Genomic DNA, 25,633 nt, shown 5'->3' with positions numbered 1-25,633 from the left:
GAAGCTGTGCTGGATGCTACCCTAGTGGTACAATGTAGGAATCTTTGATATGAGGCTGTGTTTCCTTGTCTGCCAAGCCTGGTGACATTTGTTTCATATTTCCTCTTGGTAGAAGTTGTGACACATTACAACATACAAAGCCTGACTGATTCCTCAAGCAAGCTTTGTAGAGGATGCATTTATGTGAATAAAATTATTCTGGGTGTGTGAAAAGGGCCAGAGTCTGCTTGGGGATGAATCCTGTACTTGGAGGGAGCTGTTCAGACCCTGCTGTTAATGCTGGGTCAGGGGCAGCCCTCAGCCTGAGGAGGATTTCCAAGAGAAATCCAGCACAGACATTATCTGGGCATTGGAGAGTCAAATCTGTGATGTGAGCAGAGTCACAGCAGCCTGAGAGAGGGACACAGGCAAAATGTTCCTTGGAAATACCTTGAGGAGCTGAAGGGGATTATCCCATATCCAGGGCTAACACTTCACAGACTTTACTCCTGTGAGTAAGCCTCCTGGGGCTGTGTGTGGTGTGTGTCTCCTTCAAAACAATAATGAAGCTTTCTAATTGGAAGTATTTTAAGTCTAGCTGGTAGTTCTGTCAGTGGTTTTCCTCTTCATCTTTTTTTTTTCCTGCTTCTGAACAATTTCAGACTGACAGCCTGGAGAGTGTTGTTCTCTCTTATCTCTGGGACAGGGACAGGACAGCAGGATGAGGCTTCCCCCTTCCCCTGGAGGGACCATTGGGTGAGCACTTTGTGCTGCTGGATGGAATATTCTGTGTGCACCATCATGCAATGCATGTGGGGGGAAAAAAACCCATATTATCAGGGCTGTCTGTACCCTCCCACATCTTCCCCCTACACTCTGCTTTAATGGTGACACCAGCCTGGATAATAAGAAGCATCTCGTATAAAAAGAAGGGAATTTCAGACAAGGCTTTCAGAGTTCATTTTGTTGGCAGCTTTTTAAGTGGAGTTTTTGAGGCTCTTCTGTTTCAAATACCATAATACTTTTTGAGTTAGCAACTATGAATTACGACAAGCTTTCTTGATATGCCAGGTTATAATCCTTTAGTGGTTTTGTTTATTTCAGAATATAGCAGGAAGCCGTATCAATTATCATGACTGGATAAATGTTGTTCCTCTCTACTAGAATATTCATCCAGAGACATCTCATCAGATGTTACCTGTTCTGACAATCACATTTTTGTGCCATTGTTGGGCAACAGAAACAAAGAAAAACAAAATGTTTAGAGTGTAAGGGATAAAAGAGTGTTGAAACTGTTGTTCTTTTCCTGTCTTTGGAATCTCCGAGATCTTGAATGTTTTATTCCTGGCTGCTATTTTGTTACCACAGTGTGAATAGAAGTCATTATCTGTAAACATTTGAAGAGGGAGATGATTTTCATAACTTTAAATCCTACAAAGGATTCTAGTAATCTGCTCTATGCATGCCAAGGTAAAGCTCAGCCTTTCATCTGGTCTGATCCCACCCAGTCAGTGTAAAATGTTCCTTTGGTGAATGTCTAAAGCTTACAGTCTCTTTCGTGAGAGGCAGACAAAAAACAAAGACAGGAAGCCTGCCCTTGAAGGCACCAGCAGGAGAAGGTGTATTATAAAGAAAGATGTATTTACAGCCTTCAGGCCATGCTCAGGTGGTAAAAGTTGATTTTAATAAGTTTTCAAAGGAAGCCTTATCTTTTATTTCCTTCTGAATTAATCACTGAATGTATTCTTCACCCAGATCAGCCTCCAGTAGCTGGGGGACAGGGGGCTCAGGGCTGCTCATTCTCAGCAGTTTGTGAGAATTTTCTGCTGCAGAGCTTTTGAAGCAGGATATGAAATGAAAAGTCCCATTAGAATGAACCAAAACCCCCACAGACACGAGGGTTCATACACCAGGGTGCAATGGGCCAGGAGAGGTGCCCACAGTGCACCCAGGACCCCTCATCCTGTGCTGCCAAAGAGCATCCTGCCTGGATGAGCCTGGGAACCCAGGAGAGGAAAAGAAGCAGAGAAGGGAGGATGTGTGGGGATGGGTTTGGTGCCCCAGGTTTGAGTGCTGCTGCCTTTTCCACCTTTGTGTGTGCTGGTTGTTTGGGTAAGGATTAACTCACACTCTGAAGGTCACCAGTGATGTTCTCAGGATGTTAATGCCTTTCCTTGTTATCTCCTCCATAGGGTGTTTTTCTTTAATCTCCCCCATGAATCCATCATGGAACGACTGTCTCAGAGGAGGATTGATCCCATCACAGGGGAAAGGTTAGCACTCATGTCTGATGTTTAACATTTTTCAAGACTGCCAGTGAGATGAAAGCACCAGACAGACTTCATAGAAATCTCAGGAAGCTCAGGAATATGGTACTTTGGCTTAGGGATTCCTTAAAAGAAAAGTTAAAACTTTCATAACTCCTCAAGTAGCAACCCACCTGCCTGCTGCAGTGAGCTCCTGCTTTCAGAACAGGGCATTTCACAATCTTGGAGCCTGAAATCTGCAGCAGCAAGTAGCTCAGGTCTAACGTTTTAATGGTAACTAAATTGGTTGGTAAAATAATGCTAAGGGATGATGTCTCAAACCTAGCCTAAATGCAGATGGTTTTCAGACATTCCCTTGGGAAATATGAAGCCTTTCCAGACAGGGAAAATTGAAAAGTTGCTGCATTTTCCTTCCCCCAGCTCCTGTGATGGTTTTCTCAGCTATGAGATGTTAATGTGTTTCCTGCTCAGTAGAGCAAACTCATCTGGGAGGTTCTCACTTCATCTCACTGGCCATCACATCACTGTGTTTCACCAGTGACCTTCAGGTTTACTGTCTTCTCCACCCTTGTTTTTGGAGATAAAGTAAAAAAATATCTCCCAAAAAAACCTGGTGGAATTGGTGTGGATTTGCAGCTTCACTTGTGCTCTGTTTTTATGATTCCCCATGCTTGAATTTTCAACCACTATTTTACTCTTCTAATGGTTAAATGCATCCTATTGAATCAAATACAAATATTGAACCCTCAGAGATTAAGGCCATAAATACTGGATTTGTCCCGAAGTGATAGGTGATTATTCAGACATCTCACTCGAGGTGCAATATTAACTGGTGACAGCATCAGTGATTTGCTCTTTGTTTCAGTAATCAGTGAGACAATTGTTCAGAAGAAATCAATGGTATGAAGCCAATTTTTCACACATCTCTGCATTTTCTCCTGTTAAGATGAGGCTGCTCAGTATCTGCTCCAGTTATCTGCTTCCTTCTTCCAAAGTCTGGGGTTTATCCCTCCCAAATTCATTGGGAATTGAATAGTTTTAGATGCTGTGTCTGTTCCTTGGTGTGATGCTGAGCCTGCTGGCTGTGGGCAATGCAGGGGGGTGGCCTCTGAGCCATTCTGATGGGATTGAGCTCTGTGGCCACAGGGCTGTCCCAGCTGGAGCTCTCAGATCCCTGCAGACACCCAGACTCTCAGCTTTGCATCCATCCCCACAGGTTCTGACAGCCCAGGCACAGGGATAAACTGGTTCTGGAGGTACAGGAGGCATTTGCTGGAATTACTGTGGCAAGAAATCTCAATACAGATTTGCAAAAGAGATTTTAGCAATCACTCAGCTGCCTGCCTGCTGATAGGAAATGCTTTCAGGATTTACTATTGCTGATCCCAGCACTGTTGCTGAACTTGGGAATCTTGGCAGGAAGGTTCCCAATGTCTGAGAGCCTTAAACATGTGAAGTTCCAAGTCCTTCAGCAGTGCCTGGGCACAGGGTTATGTTTGGGCTCACGGAATCAAAATTGGGCAGATTTTCCTAATAAATGTCCAGCATCAGCCTGGCAGCAAACCACAGCTGAGATGCTAAGACTTAAGGTTAAGCTTTTTTGGTTTTTTTTTTAAGATAGGAATCCAAGATTACAAGCAAAACATTTTACCTTGGGATTGGATCTGGAGCAGATCTGGAAATGCTTCTGAACCTGGAGCATCGGGCACCTGATAGGGATTTTTTTCAGACCTTGTGTGAAGTGTACAAACACTTTCAGCACTTTGTGTTGCCTCAAGAGAAACTCTTGCCTTTGGACTCTCTCAGGTTCTTGCAAGCAGGAATGACACATAACTTGCCCTGAAATTTTCAGTCATTTAAAAACCCCAACCTAGAGCAGGAGGGAGGCACTTCCAAGGGACCATAATAGGCAAAACCCTGGAAGTATCTTAGGAAATGGTTGCTGTGTCCTTCACTTGAGCTGAAGCAGTGGCATTTGTATCTCCTCTCCAGGTACCACACTACGTTCAGACCAGCACCCACCCCAGAGATCCAGGCCCGACTCAGGCAGAACCCAAGGGACACAGAAGAAAACGTGGAGAAGCGTGTGGAAGCCTATTACAGGCATGCCAAGGAACTGGAGGGTTTTTATGAAGATGCCTTTTATGTCAACGCTGACCAAGACCCTCACGTTGTCTTTGAGTTTATAGAAAGCTGTATCATTAAGCCCATTCCATTAAAAAAAGTTACAAGTTTGTAATTACTAAGGAAGATTTCTGAAACAGTTGATTTTCAACTTTTCTCTGTAATGTTTGCAGTCTGGTCAGTGCAGTGGCACAAGTGAAGAGGAAATCAGCCAAGCTGTGTTAAATGTGATGCTCACCAAGGCAGAGTGAAGTGCTCAGAGTCAGGAATTGTGCTTTAAGGGACATTTTTTCAGCTTTTGTTTTTGTGATCCAAGGTATGAAACACTGTGAGTAGGGAAGTTCCTGTTTAATTCTCCTCTCTTACTGATTCTGTGGTTCAGTGTGTAGTAGCTTTGTCTTAACTGTATAATACCCACAAAGCCATTTTGGAGCATTAAAGCTATTTATTAGTTGTGGTTGTGTCTGAATTCCACTGCTTTTCACCAAAACTCCCCAGCCATACCAACCCACCTCACCAGCACACTCTGCTGCAAGCAAACACAAAACCAAACAGGAAAATGAAGCTTGCATCTCTGCAGTGCTCTTTCTGCAAAGGCAACTGCAGTGGTTTGAGGGTGCAGAGGTTTTTTTACTACCTTGTTAAGTTCTGCCAAAGGGCTCTGGAGCTGCAGCATCCATCCCCATCCCCATCCCCCTGGTCTGCAGCCCAACCCCACATCCAGGTGCATAGGCTCTGAACAGCTGGGAAAGATTTCCAGAGAAAAAGAGATACCCAAAGCAGCTGGCAGCAGACTCATCACTTTCAGAATGCAATTAAGGAGAGAAGGAGCTGTGGTTACTTGACTGCCTTGGAAAGGCTCCCAGCCTGGCCCTGCCCTGGCTGAGCTGGCGATGGGCAGGTTCCTGCTCAGCCTTTTTTGCTCTGGCTGCAGCAAATGCTCAGGTAAGCTTTTATTTACTGGTAAATCCTTGATGAAAAGCGCAGAACTCTGTTAGCAAGCTCAGGCTGGGGCTATGGGAATACAGATCCTTAGTGCTTCTGAGGAAGGGGTAGGATGTGCTGTGGTTTTGAGGAGCACTGAGTTTGATGCCTCCATCTCCCTTTATTTTCCCTGTGTCTGTGAGTGTGAATTCCCCTTTGCCAAGGGGTGGGAGGAAGTTTCTACTTTCTCCTGAACCCCACCAGGTCTGGGCAGCTGCAGGAGGAACATGCTCCCTCCTTTCAGAGAGGCCTCCAGGAGCCTTTTGGGTTTAGGGGACTTGATCCTGTTGCTGTAAATAGTTTGTGTGTCTTTGTTGGTGTGTGTCTATGTGCAGTGCTGGCCATGCCAAACCTCCTAACACCTGTAGAGTAAATTCAGGCTGGAAAACCTTGGCTGTCCAGATAGCAATGGGGATATTGTGTTATTCTGGGAAACTTTAAGGTCAGAATATTCAATACCTTTGGGGAGTTTAGTGAATGGGAATTGGACTTTAAAAATATCAAAATATATGGATTTGAAATGTAAGCCAAATAATTCTCTGGTACCAGCAACACAGAGTCCTCTGCTGCTCTGGGTCTGAGAATTTCCAGCTCTTGGGATCAGGCTGAGGCAGAGGCTGCTGCCACATCCCCGGGCCCAACAACCAACCCTTGTGCAGAGCTGGGCAGGGGTGTTTATAACAGCCCTACCTGGTACAAATGTGCTGTTTGGTAACCTGCTTGGGCAGCTGTTTTTTATGCTATTGCTGTAAAGATATGCTGTAGCATTCATGCATAATTGGAAGTCCTTCTATTAATAATACATGGGAAGCTCATCTTGCTAATATCACCTTCATCTGAGTGTTCCTACTAAATATTTTGATGGATGAAATGGATAGAGAGGGCATTTAAATACTGTTTGTACTTCAGCTCGGGTACAAAGGGGACAGTGCATCTTTAATTAGACAGGTACATCTGCTTAATTAATTTAGCTGTAAAGCCCTTTTTCCTCTTCATTCTTTCATCTATATGCGGGTGCTATATTAGTTCTGCTCTGCTGGTTCCATGGAAGCTGAGGAGAAGAGCTGCTCTCATTGAGATGCACGTGGCATGGCTGGGATGGAGTCTCAGGTCAATGGTCAACCCCCAAGGGCTTGCAGCAGGCCTGAAGTGCAGAACGTAAGGGTTAGCAGAACATGCTAATACTCATGTACAACTCTCCCTCAGAAACAACTAAAACAATTGACATTCATTTAATTACTGTAAATGAAACAGCCCCTGCATCACTTTGCATAGTAAAGCGTGTTAATACCAAAAAGGTTCAGTGGGTGGAAATGAAGAACTGGGCTTTTATAATTGGAATGCAACACTTGAAAACCAATTTGGTGACTGCACTTGATTTTATTAGCATCTTATTCTGGCAAAACAAATGTTAAAGCAATGAGAAAAACAAGGTAAAGAAGAGGTGCTAAGAACACAGCGGGGACCAGATGTTATTTATTGTTGAGCTTGCCCAGCCCTGAAATGGAAATCTTTCATCACTCTGCTTTCCAAAGACACTTTGCAGAGAGGGCTGCTTGGAGGCTGTGCCAGACCCTATTTATTATGCTGTTAATTACGTAGTGCAGCAACAAGATGAGCTGAGCTTGTCCAACTGCTCCACAAACTTTCATGCCCACCTGCTCCAAATAATGGATCCTTCAGGGCACTGTGCTGGAAGGATGCTTGAACACCCCCAAGCAGGAGACCCAATCCTCCAGCACCAGCTCTGCTGGGACCCCCTGGAGCTTTTGAAAGATTTCCCCTGCTGCCTCCTCTGGTTTCTCACCTTTCCCCGTGAGGTTTGGCTGCTGATGCCAGCACAGAAACCTTCCACAGAGCTGGTTTTGTATGGATGAAATAATGTCCCTCCCAGGAATTCAGTCCCTTAAAACATAGACATTAGGAAACAAATACTTTATTTAGAGTAAAAAAGGAGCAGGGTTACAATGCTGCTGTGGCAGTATACAATACACTGTCCAGCTTTGCTTCACATATACAAAACGTGTTACTCACACAGCACCAATAATCACAGCAACTTTGCCAGGCTGTCCCATGAGCTGTCTCAAAGGAAGAAACCAGAAACTACAGATTAAAATTCCACTTGTTTTTTTTGTTCAGCCTGGTGGCTGCATGGTCAGCAACCCTTGTTTCCCAGAAGAGAACTAAAGTAGCACCAAAAGATGGATGATGTTGGTGGAGCAGTTAAATGAAACTCCTAAAGAGTTTTGTTTGGGTGGCTCTTGGGTTTCCCATTTCAGGGCTGGCTTCCCAGTGAAATGAGGCTGTGGGGCTTTGCAACTCCAGCTGTGGGCTTCCAAGGGGTACAGGAATCCTCCTGTGCTGGAGATACTTGGGTCGATTCAGCAATTATTCCACTTTCTGCCCCAAGCTGTAGAGTAGGTGCTGGTGGGAAGTGCCCTGAGTACCAACTCAGAAAGAAACAGGCAGGGAGATGCACCCAGAGCATCAGAGTTGCAGGTCTTTTGGGTGAAGAGTGTTAAAAATTGAGTTAGCATTAAGAACCAGAGACAGAATATTCCAGCTGACACCAAGGGACAGGGAATGTCCTCAGTGTAAAGCAGGAGTTAGAACTGAGTACAGCCAAAGATCAGTGCAAAAATTTAAGTAATTGAGCATCTCTACACAGATATTTTTACCAGTTCTGGTTAGAGGGTAAACCCTACCCTTGATAGAAGTCTGGAGTGATCACCAGAGTGATCTGTGTGTTTCTAGGAGTCAAAAGGGGGTGAGGATGGACATAGTGTTGATAGCTACTTTTGAGCAGTATATCTTTATTTACTGAGAATCCCATAAACACCTTCTCCCAGTTAATTACTATAAATCTGTTGCTTCAGGAGAAGCAGAGGAAATCAAATGGTCTCAGATTTCACCTGGGGAGGGCTCTAGATCGGATGTTAGAAGGAACTTGACTGAAAGGGTAACTGAACACTGCAAGAGGCTGCCTGGGGGGGTGGTGGAGTCCCCATCCCTGGAGCTGTTTTACAGACAAGTGGATGTGCTGCTCAGGAGCAGGGATGAAGCAGTAGAGTTGGGTTATGGGTGGACTGGATGATCTTAAAGGCCTTTTCCAACCAGAAACTCTGTGATTCACCCACACCTGCTCCATGGTGAGGCCTTGGAGGAGCAGGGATGGGCTCTCTTCCTCTATTTCTCCAAGTTGGGATCTGGAGATGGCAGCTGAGACTCAGCAGCTGTGGCTGCAGGGCTGCCCACGGCTTGACAAATGTCAGGCAGGGAGGGCTCTGCATTTGAGAACCTCAACTTGTACAAACAGGTCTCCTGTAAATGTTAGTTTAGGGCATAACAGCACAAATGTGATTTGTTAGCCTTTAACTAGGACTACAAATGTTTGCATTCAGTTCTTTTATGTCAAGAAACCCTTAATGAGGACAGAATAAGTGGTGTTTTGCTGCCTGTGATCTCTGATGATACATTAGCCTGTGGAAAAGCTGGTGAATTTAAGAAAATAAGGGAAACATATTGCCTGTATGTATCTGCTTGCAACCATATTTCCTTGCTAGAAATATCCAGTAGGATTCAAAGGATGAGGGGACATAAAGGGAATGGTGATTGCACTGTGAAGTCCCCACCAACCCCCAGCTGAATGAAGGTAAAAGGCAGTGCTAAATTCTCTGTCACCACTTCCAGAGCAGGAGGTGCAGTTCTGAGACCCAGGACAGAATCCTCATGACCCCAAAACTTCACCTTACCTCCAAAATTGGCCCTGAGAAGCTCTACAGTCCAGAGCTGTTTTGCTAGTCCAGAGAATTCAGAGGAGCCTGGATTTCTTCAGTGGAGGAGGGATAAACTCTTGTTATTAGCCCAGTAACAAACCTGCAGTGCCATCAGAAGGGATTTATCAAGGGCAGTGACACCTTAGCTCTGGGACACACAGCACAGCATCTCTGGCTCCAATTCCCAAGAGCAAGTACAACAATCCTTTAAAAACAAAACAAAGAAAAGCAGCAGTGCATCAAAACCAGCTCAGTCTCTTTTGGAGTGTTATTCTTCCTCTGGGGATGGGGTACCATGAGCAGCCACAGTGTTTCCCACCCAGTGGGGAGGCAGCTGAGGAGAAACTTTACCCATTCACTGGTTTGAGATACATTGCAGAACTCAGAGCACAAGCCAGGGTGCTGTTATAGTGCTCCCCTGGGAATGGGACTGACCTCCACGTTCCCAAGCCATGAGTCCAAGACAGGGAGAAGTTTTCCTGAGGAATTCTCAGCTGCTCACTGGGCAGAAAAACCCAGTAAGAGGTTAAATCAAAGGTTAAATGCTCATGGCCTGAGGTGTGCTGTATTCAAGCCTACTCAAGTTAAAAAATACTCTCTTAGAGACCAGTGATAGTTTAAAAAAGCAAAGAAAGAGGTATTGTGATTTATTTTTTTACCTGTTGTGAATTGCTCTGTGCTTAAGGATCTGGACTGGCTGACATCATTGACTTTAAAATTTCATTCTCCCAGCAGCCATAAATCAGGGTAATTAAACTAGCAATGGTATACTGAGTATCTACTGCCTTGAAAGACAAGGAAAATAAACATTAATGCAATGTTCATGTGAGGTGTTACATGTCTAAGGCATTAAAAACTCAGTCCAGGGAAATCCAAGGAAAGTGCTGGAAGTGATCACCAGTCATCTAACAGGTGATCTGGGTCAAATATGTGACATGATCCACCCTGACCTCACACTGCAGCAGATCAGGATATTGTTATGGCTCCTAAGCCAGTGTCAAGGAAACATTCTTTCAGTTTTTAAAAGTCTTGACACAGAGTTCTGGAGAGCTCTCTGACACTTTCCATAGTCAGGAGAATTTCTGGAACCCTTACTGCTTAACTGCTCAGGGCTGTCTGGACAAGGACTTGCAGCTTCCATGGTTTTATTACCCATGTAAATTAACTGTTCAAGCTGCATAAGGAACTGCTGTTCTGCTCCCCCCACAGCCCATCCCCACTGGGAACAAGATAAATGCTGCCCAGGGATAGCACCTGGCCCCAAACTCCACACACCTTGGGCACTGAGGTTACTCCTTGGTTTACTGGCTGCTATCATGAGCTGCATTTTCTCTTGTTGCAGACACACTGAAGTAATTTCAATTTTCAATGCACAGCAATAAAAAACTAAACATTTCTTTAATACAATTACGGTTTCACTTCCAAGGGTATTTACAAACAAGGCTAATTATTTTACAGATGAATGTGCTTCTGCTGTTCTAGGCTACCATATTGGTATTATTCTCAGTCAAAGCACAGTCATGATTAATGCATGAAACACTGAATAGTTCAGGACAGCTGGGTTTTTGGGTTTTTTTTTTTCATGTTATCTGAAAAAAATTTGCTCCTCCTAAAGGTGAAGGAACACTAAGAAAACCTGCATAGTATTGAGACAAGGGAACTTGAGCACCAATCCACACATTCACTGGTGGAAACTGATACTGCCAGGACAACTGCTTGATTTCTGCAATAGCTGTCAAGGACTCCACACACAATTAGCAGTGGCAGAAAACACAAACAGGGCAAACACAGCTGAGTGTCCAGACCACCAAAGAATGTAAATACATTAACTTTGGGTTATCTGACAATATGGATTTAAGTTAACAAAACAAACTGTACCAAATAACCATACACATTTGGGAGGTATTACTCCTCTAACACTGCTTAGAAACCAGATGCCAAGGAGAGAAAGATGTGGGGGGTTTCTGGCAGGACAATTAGAAGACAGAATAAATTTCTGGGAGCAGACATGCTACATCACTGGGGTATTTATCAATCTCTTGATGAGGAACCCAGGCTTATACAAGAAGAGCCTCACCAAACTCTGTGACCACCTGTGGAAACTTTCCCTAAAACACTTCAGCCATGGTGCTGTTTGGGTTTTTGTTTTTACTGCATTATAAAGAAAAGAGAAACTGTCAGCTGGGAGTGATTACTGTGTTTCAAACTACTGTAGAACTCATCTTGTGTTGTATGAGGGTGACTCTCAATTCAATGGAAAATAAGGAAAATTAGTAATGTTTTTGGTGACTGGAAGAGATGATTTCTATTGGTAGAGGGTTAAGTGAAACAAAAGGCATAGACATTGGCCAAAGCAAGGAAGTGGTCAGAACTTAGTTCAGAATAAGGGGGCCAAAAGACTTGAGAGCATTGAAAATTGTTTATATATTAGTGCTTAAACTAATTGCTATTTGTTTAACAATTATTACATTTAAAAATTATTCTTACTGATATTTGACCCAGGCAGCCAATATCACCCTTCTGATTGCTGTAACAGAGAAGAGGCAGTTACTCCTCTAGACTGAGCTTAACTAACACAAGTTTCTTTCATGTGGCAAATGCTTCACTCTGCAAGAAACTGGAACCACAAATTCTTTTGATAGTTTAATATTCTGCAGCAAGTGCCAGTGCTTGTTAAAAAGCAACCAGGTGCACTACAAGCTGAAGCCTTCTCTCCCCACCAAGGCCATTCAGAGGCAGCTCCACTGTTCCCATCCCAGCTTTTGGGAGACTACAGAGTTGTGGGGCAGAGTTCACACAACCTGCTTAAGACTTCAGTTCCTCTGCAGCAAAAGGAAATGTGTCCTGCTGCTGATGCTTTGATGGGGTGCATTTCCAAATGGCTTTAGAAACTTGTTTTTCCAGGTGTACTTCTGTTTCTGGAGCCAAGAACAGGCTCTGGACTCAAGGAGTTTCCAGAACATCTGATGTTGTTTACAGAGCCATGGACAATGTCTTCCCCTTCCAGTGAAGTCTGAATTCCTGTGCTCTGTGTCCTCTGAGACCAAAGGGAGCTTATGCAGTAGAGAAAACACTTTGAACCTTTACACAGCTTTTCTCTAGAACACAGGAGAATCACAGAACGTGCAAGGTCCTTGCAACAACCTCTTGATCCATTCAGGATCTGCAAATAAAAAAAGAAGTATTTTAAAGCTGGAGGGAGAGATGAACACAGGAATGACACCTGAGATGGACCAACTAAAGAGTGATCCTGAAACAGTTTGTATGTATTCATTGTGGAAGATTAACAGAGTTCAGAGGAATCCAACTCCATTTCTGTCTTGAAATTTCAAGTAATGCCAGTTTAAATCCCAGTCAGTAGGGAACAAAATTAAGGTCAATCAGCCCACACTATGTCATCACATACAGGAAAAAATTCTAAAGGATCACCATGCCACAGATGTGGTGTTCTCATTTTCTCAACTGAAATGAGATCCTTTGTGTAATGCAGTCCTTGGTTCCTGTTTCTTTCTCACTCTGCAGTGTAAGGAAATTAAGTTTACAGCCTCTCTCTACAGAGGTTTAAGTTCTGCAGTTAATCCTTAGTGCTGACTGGAACACCTACATATCCAGGGAAAGGAAAAGTATCACCTACATTTTAGGAAAAACTGTGGGAATATTTCATGAATTTTTTAAGTGGATCAGTTGGGAAAGAAGCAATTTTCTTGCACAGCTTGTCCTTGCTCAGACCTCTGAATGAGGTTTACCTCATTTACCTCATTTGCCAATTTACCTCTACTTAGGGCAGGTTTAGGACTCAAGCCAGCAAGGCACCAATTGTTCCTTCACCTGTGCTGGATCAATACAGCTTACACTGAAATAGAGGGTAAAAGACCCCTCAGGTGGAGGGTGGATTGGAAGTGGATGCTGATATAATTAGCTTGAATATAACCTAATTGTTGTAGCACTCCAGCACAAGTGGTGTTTACCTGGCTCTCATTAAAGTCTATCAATTGTATTTGTAGTTAATTTTGTAATCAATCTATACCACTAATTTATGGACAAAACCATGACACCATGAAATGCACACTGGCACATCACACGATAACTGCCTAAAAGAGACAAGTCAGTGAAACCAGTTCAAGTCATTTTGCAGATAAAACTGAAGAATACCTAAACGTGCCCCTTTTGGCCACAGGAAGTTTACCTTCTGGGGTTGGGTGCCTTGCAATGCTGTCATGAAGCAAACACCTCCTGTACACCAAGCTCTGACAGGACTGGTAGGTTAGAAAGCACCTGTGAAAGGACAATTCATTTTAGCAAAAGGCTTGGGGGGTTCTTGTTTTAACATCCAGCAGAAGAGGTGTAAAGCTTGAAGGTTACAGCACTGGGGAAGAACCATGATGTCTTTTAAGGCAATGACTATTAAGCCAAAGCAGTAGACAGTATGTTAGGCAAAGGTTTTTCTTTGTGACAGGCTACTTGCACAAGGGACAATCCCAATGTACCAAATACATGTATGTTGGAAAATTTCCTTTTCTAGATGTTCCAGAACTTGTCTGACATCTCAATGTGGCTGTTGGAAATAATTTTCTGTTAAAATTTTGTTTTCAAAAGCTGAAACAGCTACAACAAACATTCCTTCATGTGCTGTTCCAAGGGACAACTTGTGCTTGATTTTCTCTTTCCTACTTTCTCCCTGCCCCCATTTCCCCTGTTTGAAGAAAAAAAATTAAACAATCAAAAGCATTTTATTTTGAAAAAGTGTACTGATAAGAGAACCAAATCCAGTCTGCTGTGCCCTCCATCTCACTCATGGAAGGGGACAGATAACAGCCAGGAAAAACTGCAGCTGACTGCAGCATGGATAACATGCTTCATGACTTTTTACTCCAACACTATAGAGTGTTTCAGGTTACCTATTTAAGTATGTTTAAATTATCCAGAGAAGGGCAAAAACTCTTTTGAAGAGCCAGTTACCTGAGCCAAATGTGTCCATTGGAGCAGACTGCCTGCTTGCGGTCAGTGAAAGGCAGGATCTCCTTACACAAGCTGCAGTGTTCTGGAAATGTCTGTTTGTTCATTTTCTTTAAGATATGCCCAATCAGCACCTGGGGATACAGAGCAGTCAGGGTTGCTTACAGCAAGAGAGCTGCCTACAGAAAGCTGGGAACATCTCAGGATGTTGGGATTTCAGAATGCTTCACTGAATTCAAAGAAATAAAAGCAGGAAATGGAATACATTGGTAAGTACTGATTTATTGTCACTGCCATCTAAAGATTTCTGCCCTACAGTTAAGGGACAAGGAACTTAAGAGCAGGTGTTATGTGAAGCTCCTATTAGATTTACAAAGCAGAAATTAGTACCATGCTACTTGATGCCACTGACCATTACAGCAACACTTCCATGGTCTCATGACTATCGCAACAGATGTGCTAAAAAACCATATTCTGTTCAGAATACACTTGGATGCATGTCTTGAGCAGTCATCTTAGAATGTACATGTTTATAATAGAATATTTATGGGATCAAATTTGTCCTGGACATTTCAGTAGATGTAAATCACATCCTCAAGACCTTTATAATGTGACAGCAAACTGAACAGGTAAATTAGACTTTGGCAGTTAGCTTTTGATTGCTGTAAAAAAAACAACTTGCTTATAGAGTAAGAAAAGCAACCTCTTACACCTCCAATTCATAGTCATTGGGTACTAAAACCCCACAGCAGTTCTGCTAGAATGCTTTTTAGTGAGTTACTGATGGCCAAACTGGAGCCTCCTTGCTTGTAAGTCCAGCAGAGAGAACACCATGCTACACCAGTCATGGAAATGTGCTTCCTTCCTCTGCCCTTCTGGATGTAATGTAAAGGTTGATTTTTAATTTTTTAATTAGAGTTCAAGTGATTTAAGGACCTGGGTACTGAGAAGAACTGTTCTCTGGTCACACACAGAGATACAGAAGACACCCGAGACATTCTTGTCATCAAGATTTAAGAGCCAGGATGCTGATGGCAGAGTGTTCCCAGTGAAGCTTCCTTGGTCTGTATTCAGACAGCTTCACTGCATTCACTCATCACTTATTTCCTGTCACAGACCCTTACTCTACACATTGCAATAGTCAGGACACTGTACTGGCAGTTCTGCTTTTATTTTGGTAGGAATATTGCAGGTTTGGGAAGAGCTCCAGCCATGGCCAGCCCTTCAGTTATCCTCGTTTATGGCAGTGCAATAAATGCAAGCATGCCTGAGGGTTCAGGCCATGCATGTCCAAAAGGCAGTCTGGTTAATTCAAAGTCCTCAATGTTCTGAATCCCTGGATTTAACTCCTAAATCAAAATGACTTCTGAACCTCTGTAACTCATCTTCTTGCTGAAGGCTCACAGAGTGATGGCAAGGCCTGATGTACACACTCATTATAAACACTAATATTGCAACTCAAAATTAGAATTGCTGATGTAACTGAAAAAATACCTTCTGAATTTAGCTTTGTGGAGATGACAGATTGGATAAGCTTAGCCATGAAAACAAACACCCCTCAGGATCAGTACATGCTCTAAACCCACCAACAGCACTGAAATACCCATGGTCCTCTCCCTGTCCTGCAAAAACTCGGGCATGCTCACTCTTTATTGCACCTGATCCAAATTTCAACACCTGTATTTACACTCCCTCCTACTCAGTAATATCAAGGAGGGTCAATGTAAGCTGTATGCTCTGTAACAGCTGACTGGGGCAAGGAGGACACGATTACATTTCTCTTTCTCACCCCAAAGTTGTATTTTCATTTAAGGATATGGAGGGGGGAGAAAGAAGTAACTTGTAACACCAAATCCCCAGAGCATGGAGGTGCACTTACTCGTGCTGTTCTGTCCTCATAGCCATCATCGGACATTAAGAAGTCACAGACTCCTCTGGTGGGAATACTGGTGTTCTCTGTAATCCATGTGTGCAGATAAACTTCTCCCAACACCCGCTTCATGTGTTCTCGTGTCAAGTGCAGCTCTACTGCCTCAATCTGTGCCTGTATTTCAAGAAGCTTTTCTTCCATTGGCTCACGGCCTCCTACGTCACTTGACTGAGGAAGGGAATCGTCTGCAGTGTCATCTATGTCCATACCTTTGCCTGTGTCACACAGGCTCTGCTTCCTGGCTTGTTTAGAAGTTCCTTCCTCTTGATCATCTTCAGTGCTGCCCATCCCGGGGGAATCGGATATCAAGATTTTTGCATCCTCGTGTGAAGGTTTCCACATGACCTCTGAGGGAGCTTTCTGCATCGACTGGTACAAAATCCTCAGGAGAAACAGCTTAAACCTCCAGAAGTAAGTAGAACCACAGCTCTCAATCTTTTTATCCAGTGCTTCCTGTAAGAATTGAGGAATATGCTTATCCTTCAAAATTTTCCAGCGTACAAGATCAGTCAAGTCCACTTGCCGGAAAAGGTTCTGGACAGAAGATTCCAAGAGCTGGGCAGCTGCCTCCTCAAAAGTCTTAAGAGTTACAAACTGAACTTGGTAGTTTTTGTTAACGGGGTGCAGACCGTTAGTCATGCCCTCTGTGGTGATAACTGCCAGGTAGGCCCCGCAGGGGCTGACAGCTATTCCGTGAGTCCTGACAGAGCCAAACACTTCTGAGAGCTTAAGGAGCTGGTGCTCAAACTTTAAAGCAATGTCTGTGAAAATAGGAATGAGCTGCCTTACCTTTCCATCACTGGAGCACGTGTACACCGTGCCGTTCTGCTTGTCTGCGGTCATGGAGACGATGGGCAAAGAATGGAGCCCTGTCACGTGGGAATTATGGACATTCAGACCTGCCTTGGATATCAACAGGAGACACCAAAACACGTAAGGTCCTCGTGCAGCCACCACTAAGCTACAACTACATTTCTGGTAGGGGTGGTAAAGAGGAATACACTTGATACTATGCACTGGCAACTGGTCCATTTCTTGCCATAAGACTATGGGTTGTCTCAGGGTAAAGTAGCCTTTGACAGCTTTTAGATTGACAGGAAGGATCTTAACTGGTCCAAAAGCACTCCCTACAATGAGTCCGCTCATCTTTCGGTTGTTATGTTCGTATTCCCACCAAGACAACACACTTGGGGAATTTATTCCAGACTCTATGGTATTGCAAGAAGTAATTGATTCCTTACCCAGAAACGGAAGCTGAAACTGCCACACTGCAATGTGACCATTTTCAAAGAGCACTGCTAGGAGCACGCTGCCCACATCCCAGCACTCGTTGTTGTGTTTCACCTGCTGGGTGGTGCAGATTCCCGACCACTCCATGCGCACAGGGGTCTGCATGCTGTGCCGGCGCTGGAACTCCGGGAAGTCCTCGAGCTCCCCCCGGGGAGTGTCCCCTTTACAAAGTTTGTAACTGGCTTCGTACAGCCGCTCCCCATAGATGTCTGTCAGGTCCACCAGCTGCACCCACTGCAGCCTGTTGAGGTTGGCGTGGATGGTCAGGCGGTTGTCCATGGTCAGAGCTGCCAGCAGGCACCTCCCGTTGGCATCACAGCCCAGGGGGGACCAGCTGGAATACTTGAATCCTCGCAGAGGTGGCAGTGACTTCCCCTCGGGATTGAACACTCGGTCTAGCATAAAAGTCTGGCTGACTGTTGGGTCCCCTGAACTCGCAAACTTTTCCCTACATTCTGCTACCTCCTTTTTCGGACCGACCTAGGAGAGAACAAAAAGAGCTTTTAAAACAAAACTGTAGAATTTATTTTTTTTTTTTCCTTTTAAGAAGACCTTCCTGGAATTGATCCCCACTTGAAATATGACATCCCCTATGGAAACCTACACTGGAATTCTCCAATGGTTAATTAGCATCACTCTTAAAGACTTAATGGTTGCTGCTGGCCTAAACTTGCCTACATTGGACTCTCAGATGAATCTAAAGAGCCTGGGTGGGTTTTATTGTTTGAGTTTTTTTGCTGTTGTTTTTGTTCTCAAGTGTGTACTTAAAAGTACTTGGCATACCATTCAAATTCTACAGCCCTCAGCATTTCAACTCCAGTTATTCCATATTTTAAGCATTGTTCTCGAACCATAAAATCAGATCTGCAACAACAGAATTATTACTGAGACATGCACCCAAACTTCTTGTTACCCCTCTTCTAAGATGCTCCCCTGAGCCCCAAGCAGTCCCTACTGCAACAACCTTCCAGCTCAAGGTGTCAAACCAGGACAGGTTTCTACTTAAAATTTCACTAAACTAAATACCACCAATGAAACTCGAATGATCCTCAGAAAACCTGCAGCACTTCAGAACCCCTTGCAAGCCGCGGGACCACGCTGCACCCTGACAGCACTGGGCTGGAGATGATTTTTCTCCCCCGTGCTCTCATCACCCCCGGCAGCGCTGCAGGGAGCAGGAGGAGGAGGCCCGGGGGGCTCCGCCACATCCCGGGGGGACCCAGCGGAGCAGCCCCGGGAGGAGCAGTGCGGGACCCCTCACCTTGAGGAGACAAGCGGCGGCGGGTGCGGGCACGGCGGTGCGGTGGATAACCATCTCCTGCCCGCCGCTGTGCACATCGCTGAGCTGCTCCAGGACGGCGATGCTGCGGGCCGTGCTCACCGACACCCGGTGATCCTCCGACCAGGCCAGCGGTTCCAACCCGCTCACCCCGTGCTGCAGCCGCACCGCCGGTTCCCGCTTCGCCGCCGTCAGCCTGAACCCGGCGCTCGGCGTCGCCGTCGCCGCCTCCTCCTCCACCAGCGACTCGAGCCCCAGCGGCGGCTCCTCCTCCCCCGCCGACAGCGCGGGGCTGCCCCCGCCATCCGCCGCCATCTTACCGCCGCCTCACCGCCCGCTCCTCCCCGCACACGCATGCGCTGCCGCTGCCGCTGCCGAAGCCCCCGCCGGCCGGGATGGGGCTGCCCCGACGTCGCCTGTGCCGCTCCGCGGGTAGGACCGAACCCGCCGAGCCCTCCCGAACCCCCGCAGTAGGGCGGCTGCGGTCGGAGTCGCGGTGCCAGTGAGTGGATGTTCCCTTTGGAGTTCCCCGACCGCCTTCTCGCCGCCTTCCCGGGCCGAGTGTGACCCCAGAGGCGGCCCCAGGGCCCTGCGGGAGGCGGCGGGAGGATGGCGGAGGACGGGACGCTGCTACTCAACCTCGGGCCGGGGCCGCGGGGTCGCGGAGCTTCCAGAGGGGTACGTGTGTCCGGGAGATGCGGGAGCCTGGGGAGGGACCCTGTGTCCGGGGTGCTGCGGGAACCGGGTGCTGGTGCGGGCTGCAGGCGGGGCTCTGGCCCGGGGAGCCGCGGGGAGGAGTAATGTCTAAAAAGTTATTAAAATGGAGCTTTTGGCTTATTCCTTCCGAGAGGAGGGGATGGTACCGGCTCGGCGGGGGGATTTGGGTACAGAGCGGGTCCGAGCTTCTCTGGTGGCTTTGAATGGGGCACTGGGCTGGCTCGGCACTCCCTGGCCTCGGCACTCCCTGGCCTCGGCAGTGGTTTCTGGTTTAATTTGTAGCTGGGTGAGGCTCCGAGAGGCCTCTGCCTCACTTCGAGATGTTCTGAAATGCTGCCGGGGGTGGGGGTCTGCTGAGAGTAAACTGGTGATGGTGGGAATGCTGTGAGCTGCAGGAACAGGGGCTTCCCTCATAAATAAGAACAAGAATTAAGTTAAGGAGCTGTTTTCGATGTTAAGGGTATTGTCAGAGTCGTTCTGAGTTGTTTCAGTTATTCCTAATTTTAAAATCGTACTTAAAATACCTTGGGGAAGTCTGTGGGAGTTAATGAAGTGTTTGCCAGGGCTCCCCCTGGTTATATTGGGTACTCTGAAGTGAGTCCCCACAACCATCATTTTCCTGACAGTGAATGCTGGTGGCAGGAGGTTGGGGTTTTTGGTTGGCTGCCAAGGAAGTGAAGAAAAAAGTAATAGAGCTCGAAAACAGTGTGGAACACAGGAGGGCAAAGAAAATCAGAGTGTGCATCAGGAGCAGGGAGGAGAGCTAAAAAAGAGGGGCAAGATTGTGCTGGCATTTCACACTTCTCAGGAGTTTCACAATCCTGTCAGGGAGAACAAGTTCATTGAAAAAAGGCTGGGGAACATGAGAGTGCTTTGGGAACAAAAGGAGTTTAATTTAATTTTCTTCTTCACTGTGTCTGGAGGGATATGGAGAAAGCAAAAGGTTTTCTTAAGATGGTTTGAAAGTTCGTTCAATAAGCTGATTGAAGCAAGAAAAAATAAAGAGCTCAGACATGCTGAAAGTTGGGAGAAGCATAAGTTGTAGTGAAGTATGGGCCATCCCTCCTGCCCACAGGAAGAAGGAAGCCTGTGGGGGTGGTTTTAATGTAATCATGAGATTTGCAGAGCTTTTGAGAGAGATTGTTTTTTTTTAAGAGTGTTCTGCTGAGTTACTGGAGAGACTCTATGAAATCCTTTATTGATGAGCACTATATATGAATTTAGATTTCTCTATTTCAGTCGTGTTCAGAGGTCTCAGGTCATGGTGGTAAATCTGGTAGGATAGGAACTGTCTAGCTGCAAAACTCAAACTTAGTTTCTTTAGTCATGGGGCAGAGGATTCAAAAAATAAGGGATCTGCCTGTGTGCTGGTGTTTATGTTCAGCATGATCCTGTGTTTTTAATTCCAAGTCATTAATTATTCCTTGCTGTCTGGTTTGTTTGGTTAAAGCAGTCTAACACTCTGAAACGAAAGCTCCAGTCACCACCTGGAAACCCACCTTTGAAACGTAAACATAAGCCAGCAATAAACACCTTCAAGAAATGTTCTACAGAAGCTGACATCAGGGAGAAGGGGAGCTCATCACAGAAACCTCCTCCTAAGAAGCCATTGACTGACAAGCAAAATGAAAGCCAGAAAAGCAAACCTTTCATTAAGACATCCAGCCTTTTTAGAAACAACCCTGATATCCCCAAAATTCACAGGTATTTTGGACAAATGGGAGACAAAAAACTTTCAATGCCTTGAAATTCACCGTCTTGAATCTTTGCCCTTCTTTGGGCAAATCAGTGTCTGGGAACACATAGTTTAATTACTGTTTAAATAGAATGGTATTATTCAATTCTTAACCACACCGTGTTCTTTGCTTTGTTTGTGTCCCCCAACTCAGGAAAGCAGTGCAGCAGGTGCAAGAAAATGTTTTCACTACAGATTCTTTTAGCCAGTTGGACCTCCATCCACATCTGGTGAGTGGCAGGAAGGCTGTGTGCCTCAAAACATTCTTTTTTGGGTGGGAAGCAGGTTAAAGACCTGAGAGATGCACCTTTATTCCTGGTGACTGGGACAGACTTGCCAATACTTTGCCTGATTTTGGTGTAGTCTTTTAGCTCAACTTGCTGGCCAGTGTTTTGACTTGTCTTCCAACACTCTGTCACAGTGCCCTTCACTGTTTGCAGTTGTAGTACTAAAAAATCACAGAAAAATATTTTAGAGGGCAGTGTTTTAACAAATCACACGTTTCATGATGTGCCAACAATGGTGTGAGTCTGATATGAACTAACAAGTTTTTTGAGGACCCGGGAACTTTTACATCCAGTTGCCCAGGACTAGCAACTTAGAGAATAAACATCAGCTTTCTGGGTTTTTTCTGTATTTATTACAAAAAGAAACTAAAGGAAGAGCTTGGCAGTGCAGCCTGGTTACTGCTGTGTATTATCTCTCTCTAGATCTCCACAATAAACAACGTCCTGAAGATGAGTAGCATGACCAGGTAAGCAAATCTATGTGAAGACCTTGCCCCTTAAAGTAATCCATAATTGTGGCATTATATGTAATTGGATTGTGAAGACCACAGTACCTGTGAAGCTGCCTTTGCCATAGAGTTTGTTGCTTTCAAAATTTGGGGTGAGTAATAATTTTAATTTACACAGCATGTGGATTGTCACAGCTGAAGGTGGAACCTTGGAGTCCTGCTTTCTGCTTTCATACATGTATCATAAAATTCTTACGTCTGATGCCTATCCAGTGACTTTCCTTAGAAGTCACCTCCACTGAGCCAGCTTGACAGCAGAGATGAATATGCAGAATTTGGAGCAAACAGCATGTGTCACTGGATGTTAAAACTTCCAGGATTCATTCCTGTGTTGTGCTCATACTTCCTAACCCATTTTGTTTGTCACACAGTGTTCAGAAGCAAACAATTCCTGTGCTCCTGCAAGGCAAAGATGCTCTAGTGAGATCTCAGACTGGTTCAGGTCAGTGTTTAATTGTCAATCTCCTTCCTTTGGATTTATTAAATTGGATCCTAGATCCAGGAGGCCAGCAGAGTGAAGCAGCTCATCCTCTTTCTTTACAAACTTACGTGCTTGCTCTACAGCAAGCTGTCTGAATGTCTCATTTCCTTGCATGAGTGGGGATTTTTCTTTAGACCTCTTAATTGTATACCACCACTTTTTTTAATTTAACCCTTTGGTGAATTGCCCATCAGTCTTCAGTTCTGGAAACTTTCTGCTTAGTTAAAACTTTTCCAGACTTATTACCTCAGTTTAAGAATGGTAGGATGAGTGGTACTTTAATTTGGTGGATTGCTGTAATTGCCACTTGCTTGCTTTCTTCTAATGGAAAGTCTTCCAATTTTCTCTCATTTTAAAAAGGTAAAACTCTGGCCTATGGGATTCCACTTGTACAGTCTTTGCAAGGAATGGAATCCAAAATACAGGTAGGTGCAACAGAATTAAAAATATTTACTTTTTATATTGATTGTTATAAATAAAATCCAGCTTTCAGCTTGTAGTCATCACTGTCTGTTCATGAAAGGTTAGGCAGTCTCTTTTCCCCTTTATCTGTTCATGTGGTTTATGTGATCCTCCTGTGCTGCTGAGACACAGATGATCATCTGTGATACACGAGCAGTGTTATGCATTCCCCAATACAGCAAATAAATAATCTAAATTGTTAAGTTTGGAGAAGGCAGAGTGCAGAAAAGGTAATTGTCTGGAAGCTTGGAGAATTGAAAACAAAAGTTACTGCTGTGTCTTCAGGAGTGATAAGTTTCTAGTCTTTGACATTGACTGAGATTGACAATTGCTCCCAGTATGGATCATCTGGTTGACCAGAACATGCTGCTGCAGATCTGCCATCTGTGCATTTTCTGAGAGAGATATCATCCTGACTTTCCTTATGGGCTAAAAAATTCCCAGCCCACCCTGTATTGTTACTTTCTGCAGCTGCTACCTCCAGTTTGTTTCTGTGCATCAAACGTGAGAGTATTTCTGCAGCTCAGAAATACAAGAGTGAAACAATTTGTTTGGGAGTGAACTGTTGGGTGTGACAGTGAGCAGGTGAAGCAAAGGTAATGCAGTACTAATATTTGAAAGACTGTTGATTTAATATTTTTTTTAAGCTGGCAGGGGGAGGCTCCCCAAATTTGTGTAGCAACTTGTGCTAAAACCCTACAGATCCACTTTGTCAGGACTTGGAAGGGCTGTGTGTGTCAGTGCTATGTTACTCTTAGTGGAGCTCTTGTCTTCTCTGTTTGCAGCGCAGTGATGGGCCCTATGCACTTGTATTAGTCCCAACAAGAGAGGTAAATCATCTTTTTTCTTTCTGGTCTGTCTGAATCTGTGTTTGAGCACTGATTCTTAGTGTGTCAATGTGGGTCCACAAGGGACTATATTAGGAAATGCTGTCTGACCTTTTGTTCAGTTCTTGTCCTTAGAGTGTTTGCCCTCTAGATGCATGTTGTCGTTTTTGTTCAGTGCCATACCAAAAAAAGAAAGCAGGAATCTCTTTAAGTTTTCCTCATGCAGTGGCAAATAATTAAGACTGGAGAAACTGTGTAGCACAGTGTGTGAAAGGGAGAAGTTTTCCTGGCTCACCCAGGGGGCAACAGTTAAACCACTGAAATCAGCTTTGCAAATGTGTGGGTTTATACAAACGTTTCACTTTTAAAGCCTTTTTTTCAAATCCATAAGTGAATACTGAAGATGAGGCTTCCAATAGTCAGTTTCTCCACTGAACTCTCTCCTGTTTGATTTACATTATTTGCAATTGCAAAGGCAGTTTCAGAGGAGAGTATCAACTTCTGGGTTTTGTATGTCAAATGATAATAACTTCCATGTGGAGAATTGATTGCAGATACCTAGTTTGGGGCACAATGTTTTATGCAACCTGCAGTGCAATATCTCAGCTCAGTTGTGTGGAAGGAGAATGCTCTGAAGCTATTTAAATTTTTACAGCAGCAAACTTACTGCCTCTCTAGGATGCTGTATGAATACTAAGCATGTAGGAAACTAAGCTTGTTTAAAGGGCTGCTATTGAGAGTGTTTAGCAAGATAATTTGTCATTGCAGTTGGTATTACTTTGTCATGAAAGTGGTGGCCTTTCTTGAGGCCTTGGCAAATAATAGTGCATAGCATGTGTAGTCAGAGCATTTCTTACAGTTCTGCTCCCATATCCAAGCCCTGCTCACATACTCATTCCATGGATGAGTCAGGATGACACCATTACCTTTCCTGGTTGTCTTCATTGCCAGCAGAAAAGGCTGTCAGACAGCAGAGGGAACCCAACAGGTAAATGCTTCCTCTTGACCAGACATTTGGGGTTGCAACCTCTGTACATATCATCTCTTTTGCTGACTGGGAAACAGCAAGATAGAAAGATCCAGTGGTATGATCACTCCATGGGTCAGGTGAGGGAATAATGTGGTCTGCCCTGCCTGCCTCTGGACTGCCTTTTCTTCTCATAGTTTTTTCAATCCAAAAATTGTGCTGTTTCCCTTGTACTCTTCCAGTGAATCAAAAACTTTTCTGGCTTCAGCTTGTTTTCTCCTGGGGCATTCTCAGAAGTCATCAGAAGTCTGTCTTGTCCTGAGAACTGTCTTGTGGAGTTGAACCAGTAGAGATGTTTTTCAACAGGTCCAGATACGATAAAAAATGGATTATGCAAGATAATAAAATAATACACACCTTCTAATATAAAAATAAAGGCTGTCTTTAGTATTCTGATAATACACATAATTAGATTATGTTACATTTTGAACCAAAGGGGCTTGTAGTCTATTTTTGTAGTCCAGGGATGTTTTCAGAGCTGCTTTTCTTTTGTTGATTTTTATAGCTTGCACTCCAGAGTTTTGATACAATGCAGAAGCTGCTAAAGGTAAGAATTCAGTGCTCTGTGTCCTTACTTCTCGAGCCTCTTGCTGTAAGATGCTAAACAACTTCAGTTCTGGGGATTGTGGATGTTTAAGGAAATCCAGCACCTGACAATATATGTGCTCCTTAAAGATAAATATGTTTGTCTTTAAGTGAGCTTAAGTGTGATTTCCCTTTAGCAATTTTTAAAACTATTAAGTGAACAACTAAGTGGTTAATTATGGCACCTTCTTTCCACATATTTTTATAAATAAGCATAGCTGATTTTCACAGTTTGTTTTTAGAAGCACCTACCATTGTTTCAGTTTGAATTATGAATAGAAACTCTCAGGATGACAAGTACTGTTTCACTGAAACTAATACTAGACAGATGGGTTTCAGAGGGGGAGTAGAACTTGGTGAATTGCTTTGCCAGTTGAATGGCTGGATAAATTAAAAGGCTTTTTAAATCATTAAATGA

The 25,633-nt window shown here is 44.4% G+C and overlaps 3 protein-coding genes across 6 annotated transcripts in view; 2 read left to right on the top strand and 1 right to left on the bottom strand.

Moving 5' to 3' along the window:
• AK8 (adenylate kinase 8) overlaps positions 1 to 4,485 on the top strand; it is a 64,072-nt gene extending 59,587 nt beyond the window's left edge. The window contains exons 12-13 of the mRNA XM_030461151.1: positions 2,172 to 2,252; positions 4,239 to 4,485. Of these exons, the coding sequence (XP_030317011.1) occupies positions 2,172 to 2,252; positions 4,239 to 4,485 (328 nt within the window). The remainder of the gene's footprint in view (positions 1 to 2,171; positions 2,253 to 4,238) is intronic.
• GTF3C4 (general transcription factor IIIC subunit 4) lies at positions 702 to 18,911 on the bottom strand. Its single transcript, XM_030461150.1, has 6 exons — positions 18,568 to 18,911; positions 15,966 to 17,786; positions 14,090 to 14,220; positions 13,317 to 13,405; positions 11,051 to 12,293; positions 702 to 713 (listed from the first exon to the last, which is right to left on the bottom strand). Exons 1-5 carry the CDS (start codon positions 18,898 to 18,900, stop codon positions 12,229 to 12,231), a joined length of 2,439 nt encoding a protein of 812 aa, XP_030317010.1. The 5' UTR covers positions 18,901 to 18,911; the 3' UTR covers positions 702 to 713; positions 11,051 to 12,228.
• Positions 18,912 to 18,937: 26 nt separating this feature from the next.
• DDX31 (DEAD-box helicase 31) overlaps positions 18,938 to 25,633 on the top strand; it is a 47,740-nt gene continuing 41,044 nt past the window's right edge. For 2 of the 4 annotated variants that reach the window (XM_030461149.1, XM_030461146.1), the window contains exons 1-8: positions 18,938 to 19,263; positions 20,753 to 21,006; positions 21,192 to 21,267; positions 21,748 to 21,791; positions 22,205 to 22,275; positions 22,675 to 22,739; positions 23,562 to 23,606; positions 25,136 to 25,177. In XM_030461149.1, coding sequence (XP_030317009.1) covers positions 19,195 to 19,263; positions 20,753 to 21,006; positions 21,192 to 21,267; positions 21,748 to 21,791; positions 22,205 to 22,275; positions 22,675 to 22,739; positions 23,562 to 23,606; positions 25,136 to 25,177 — 666 coding nt within the window. In that variant the 5' untranslated portion in view covers positions 18,938 to 19,194. Of the gene's footprint in view, positions 19,264 to 19,738; positions 19,763 to 20,752; positions 21,007 to 21,191; positions 21,268 to 21,747; positions 21,792 to 22,204; positions 22,276 to 22,674; positions 22,740 to 23,561; positions 23,607 to 25,135; positions 25,178 to 25,633 lie in introns of those variants that run through there. The other 2 variants (XM_030461147.1, XM_030461148.1) reach the window with 2 other exon arrangements.

The sequence above is a fragment of the Calypte anna genome, chromosome 17, assembly GCF_003957555.1.
Source record: "Calypte anna isolate BGI_N300 chromosome 17, bCalAnn1_v1.p, whole genome shotgun sequence".
Classification (NCBI taxonomy): Eukaryota; Metazoa; Chordata; class Aves; order Apodiformes; family Trochilidae; genus Calypte; species Calypte anna.
This window is presented reverse-complemented; position numbering and strand designations above follow the sequence as displayed.

Excerpts from the sequence above, each read along its gene's own strand:
- GTF3C4 (XM_030461150.1), bottom strand. The coding sequence starts at position 18,900 with ATGGCGGCGGATGGCGGGGGCAGCCCCGCGCTGTCGGCGGGGGAGGAG. Across the intron at positions 17,787-18,567 it reads CCGCCGCTTGTCTCCTCAAG|GTCGGTCCGAAAAAGGAGGT; the intron begins GTGAGGGGTCCC and ends GTTCTCTCCTAG. Across the intron at positions 13,406-14,089 it reads AATGGACACATTTGGCTCAG|GTGCTTTCTAACCTACCAGT; the intron begins GTAACTGGCTCT and ends GTCCTTTCACAG.